At 36.3% G+C, this 4,102-nt stretch overlaps 1 protein-coding gene and 1 pseudogene across 1 annotated transcript in view; both read left to right on the plus strand.

The window, feature by feature from the left end:
• HEATR5B (HEAT repeat containing 5B) overlaps window positions 1-4,102 on the plus strand; it is a 94,833-nt gene that overhangs the window by 14,518 nt on the left and 76,213 nt on the right. The window contains exons 6-8 of the mRNA XM_023516670.1: window positions 2,245-2,372; window positions 2,774-2,929; window positions 3,475-3,725. Coding sequence (XP_023372438.1) covers window positions 2,245-2,372; window positions 2,774-2,929; window positions 3,475-3,725 — 535 coding nt within the window. The remainder of the gene's footprint in view (window positions 1-2,244; window positions 2,373-2,773; window positions 2,930-3,474; window positions 3,726-4,102) is intronic.
• Window positions 446-589, plus strand: LOC111727152 (annotated as a pseudogene).

Genomic DNA, 4,102 nt, shown 5'->3' on the forward strand with positions numbered 1-4,102 from the left:
GGTTGAGCTATAGGTGCCGAGCCTAGTTCTTTATTCTTAATACATACTAACAGATGTAGTTTATACCTTTCTGGGCAATGCTTTTATAGTCATCTTATTGAATATTCTATTTTAGATTAAACAAAATATAATATAGTGAAATAGAGTTTCCAAAGATTTGGGAAGCATGTTTGTAAGATTACATTTTGTGTTTTACTTCTAGTATCTATAGTGATTTTACAACTTTCCTGGTATATAGCAGCCCATAGGTTGCTGTCTTCAAGGAATAATCTTATTATAGTTTTTTTGGTTGGGGGCTGTTGTTTTATAAACCTATACTTTTGTTGTTTTTTTTTCCTCTCCTAATAGGCTTATTACAGGTAGTTATTAGCCCCCTATAGATATGTTGTGAAAACTCAGTAATTTATAATTAAAAGAAATCCTTTTTTAAGAAGTGTCAATTTTCATATTTACCTGACAGAGGGGATACCATGATCACAAAGGTGGTTTTCCCAGGGCAAAGCTTAACCATTGCTCTCTAGATATGCTAACCCTGCAATTTCCCCAAATGTGGGAAATTTGACTGCATAATTTATGGTAGTGCATGGTTTAAAAAAAAAAAAAGAAGTGTCAATTTTATTAATTTTTCAGTGTAAATAGTTATTGAGTTTCTGAGATTTGCAGAGTAATAATTCAGGATTTTAAGTAATCAGGGAGATACAGTTCCTGTCTTCATGGAGTTTAGAAACCAATTATAAGGGACCTAAAGCAGGACAAACTATAAATTCTATAAAACACTTTAGTTTTATAACTGTTAGAAACATACATTAACTTTAATAAGACAAATTATATTGCCCAATAGAGATCTTTATAAATAAGGATTTAGGCTAGGCACAGTGGCTCATGCTTATAATTCCAGCACTTTGGGAGCCCAAGGTAGCAGGATCACTTGGGGCCAGGTGTTTGAGGCCAGCCTTGGCAACACAGCAAGATGCTCTACAAAAAATTTAAAAAATTAGCCAGGCATGGTGGTACGCACACTGTGGGAGGCTGTGATGGAAGGATTGCTCGAGCAATCAAGATTACAGTAAGCTATGATTATATATACTAAGCAGTACCACTGCTTTCCAATCTAGACAACAAAGTAGAACCTTTCTCTAAAAAAGTCAAACAAAAACCCTAAGGATTTAATGAATAGATATAATTAGTAATATTTTTTAGAGAATATATTAAATATTTTATAAGTTAATACAAATTTATAGATTAGTTATAGTTTTTGTTTATAGTAACTTAGTAAAACATTTTTTAAATATAAAACACTCTCTGAAAATTATGAATTGTGAGGTAAGCAGTGTTTAAAATAATGAAGTGTTTTTATTGTTTGTTTGTTTGTTTGAGGCAGAGTTAACTATGTTACCCTCAGTAGAGTGCGATGGCATCACAGCTCACAGCAACCTCAAACTCTTGAGCTCAAGCAATTCTCTTGCCTCAGCCTCCCAAGTAGCTGGGACGACAGGCGCCTGCCACAACACCTGGCTGTTTTTTTTGTTGTTGTTGCAATTGTCATCGTTGTTTAGCTGGCCTGGGCTGGGTTCGAACCCGCCTGCCTCGGTGTATGTGGCTGGCGCCCTAACCACTGAGCTACGGGTGCTGAGCCAGGTATTTTCTTTAGATATGTTAAAATAGTAATCTGGTCTACATTCACAACTTGAAAAAAAAATTGTACATTGATTCATTGAAGAAATGTTTGAGTGCCAGAAACATTATGCCCAATGGTGGAAAACCAGAAACAGACAGCATCTGTCTTCAGGGAGCCTGTTGTTTAGCAAACATAGAATGCATGCAGCTAGCACCTATGGCTCAAAGGAGTAAGGCGCTGGCACCATATGTCGGTGGTGGTGGGTTCAAACCCAGCCCCGGCCAAAAACCACACATACACACACAAAAGATACAATGCATGTATTTCCAAGTCCAAAAATACCTAAAAAGAAAAGATATCTCTTTTCTTAATTAATTATGGTTAATAATTTATTAATCTATCATATTCTGTTATTCTTTTTATTACATATTTTTATAATCTATTCATGATGAATGCAAAAAGAAAAGTTTACTGTCATTTAAAAGTTATTAATCTTAAGGTCATAGATTAGTTACTTGATTTAAAAATTCCTAAAAGCATAATTACATACAGTGATATACACGGGCATTTATGGGCTAGTTTATACCGTCAGTTAATGATTTGTCAAAGGATCTTTAGATGTGTTATGTCAAATACATTTCAACTATGATAGAAATTAAAAAGTGTGGAGAGGGGCCAGCAAAACTAATGAGAAATTTGAGAAACGTGGCAGTGAGCAGATCTAAAGCCACTTTCCTTACAGATGCACTTTCTGGTCAGTACTTTGACAATGATACCTCCAGTATATTGGAGCCCTTGAAATAGCAATAGTAATAATAATAAACATGGTAACAAGTGCATAATAGTTGTCTTTCTCCAGAGTCTGGTTTTGTACACTGTGGATTGCTGCTCTGTTCTAAAATTAGGCTGTGTTCCTAGAAGCAGTGAAATTTATTCCTCAGTATATATTTAGGCATTATCATAAAGTCATTAAACAGTGTTTTTAGGTCGATTCAGTGTTTAGTTACATCAGGTTTTTGCTGATAACTAACAAGAGTTCTTAATAGTCATCGGTTGGTATAACTAAAATCGTAAATAGAACAATCGTGTAGAACAAATTAAATGATAATCACAGTTCATTTCACCTACATTAGAGATAAACTTCTGTGTTTCCAGAAGCAGTAGTGAATGATACCAGTGGTGAGAACAAATCTGGCGCCGCGGACATTGCAGCCAGCCAGCACGTCATGGTCTGTGCGCTCCAGGAGCTTGGGAGCCTGGTGCAGAGCCTGAATGCCACCGCATCCCCTCTCATTCAGGAGGCGTCTATAGGTAGGACTTCAGTTACTTCCAGCCTGTGTTTTCACTGTTTTTCAAAGCCATGGGTGTGATTGATATTTAACTCCTGATTAGTTTTTTATTATCATAATTAGCAGTTAAGATCATTGGGCTTCATTTAATGTAAGATTCATTGTGGTAGGAAAAACTGAGTTTGGGAGACGCGTCAGAAATAGTCATGGTGATTGTTTCTAACAATTGACGAAAATTTGTTTACTTTGATTTAATTCTACATTGCCATTTGTATTTTATGGATATAATTGTACTATGTTCTTTGTAGAAAATGTTCCTTTAAAGCAGTGGTTCTCAACCTTCCTAATGCCTAATACAGTTCCTGTGGGTCGCAACCCACAGGTTGAGAACCACTGCTTTAAAGTATTCTGCAGTTTAGAAGTAATATATATGGTTTGGGGCAAAGTCATAAAACTATATATGTGAAATCATGGGTATTATGATTTCAGTTATTATGTTACATATAGTCGTAGTTTTTGAAATCACTTGGCTTTATTAAAGAGTAATTTTGATTATTTCTTTTTTAGGCCTTTTGGAGATTGTGACTTCAGTGCTGCTTCATCCAAGTATGGCTGCACGACTGGCTGCTGCATGGTGCTTGCGCTGCGTGGCTGTGGCTTTGCCTTTCCAGTTGACGCCATTTCTAGACAGGTGTGCGGAACGGCTCAACAACTTGAAGACTTCACCAGAAGCTGTTAGTGGATACAGTTTTGCAATGGCTGCTTTGTTAGGTGGAGTTCATCAATGTCCTTTGGGCATTCCTCATGCCAAAGGAAAGGTACGGCCGAGATCCTGGATTCATGAATGCCATCTGTCATGTGGGCTTTAGTCTGCAGAGGAACACTTCTGGGTTTAGTGTTGTACTGGGTGATCAAATAGCATTAGTCTCCTTTGTTAATACAGTGTCCTGCTCATGTGGGGTTAACAGACCCTAATCATCATTCGATACTTAATTCTGATGTAGGAATGATAGGTTTCCTGTGGGTATAGTATGCTATAATTTATTTTAGAGGGGGGAAAAACTTTACAGTAATTATTTAAAGGTAAGCTTTTCTTTCAGCTTTTAAAAATGTTCATGTTGCTGTATTCAAAGATGTCAGGAGAATATGCTGTTGCCATATTTAGCATTTTGATAATATGTAAAAATTGAGTGGG

This window comes from Otolemur garnettii, unplaced genomic scaffold, assembly GCF_000181295.1.
Source record: "Otolemur garnettii isolate 467f Iridium unplaced genomic scaffold, OtoGar3 scaffold00095, whole genome shotgun sequence".
Classification (NCBI taxonomy): Eukaryota; Metazoa; Chordata; class Mammalia; order Primates; family Galagidae; genus Otolemur; species Otolemur garnettii.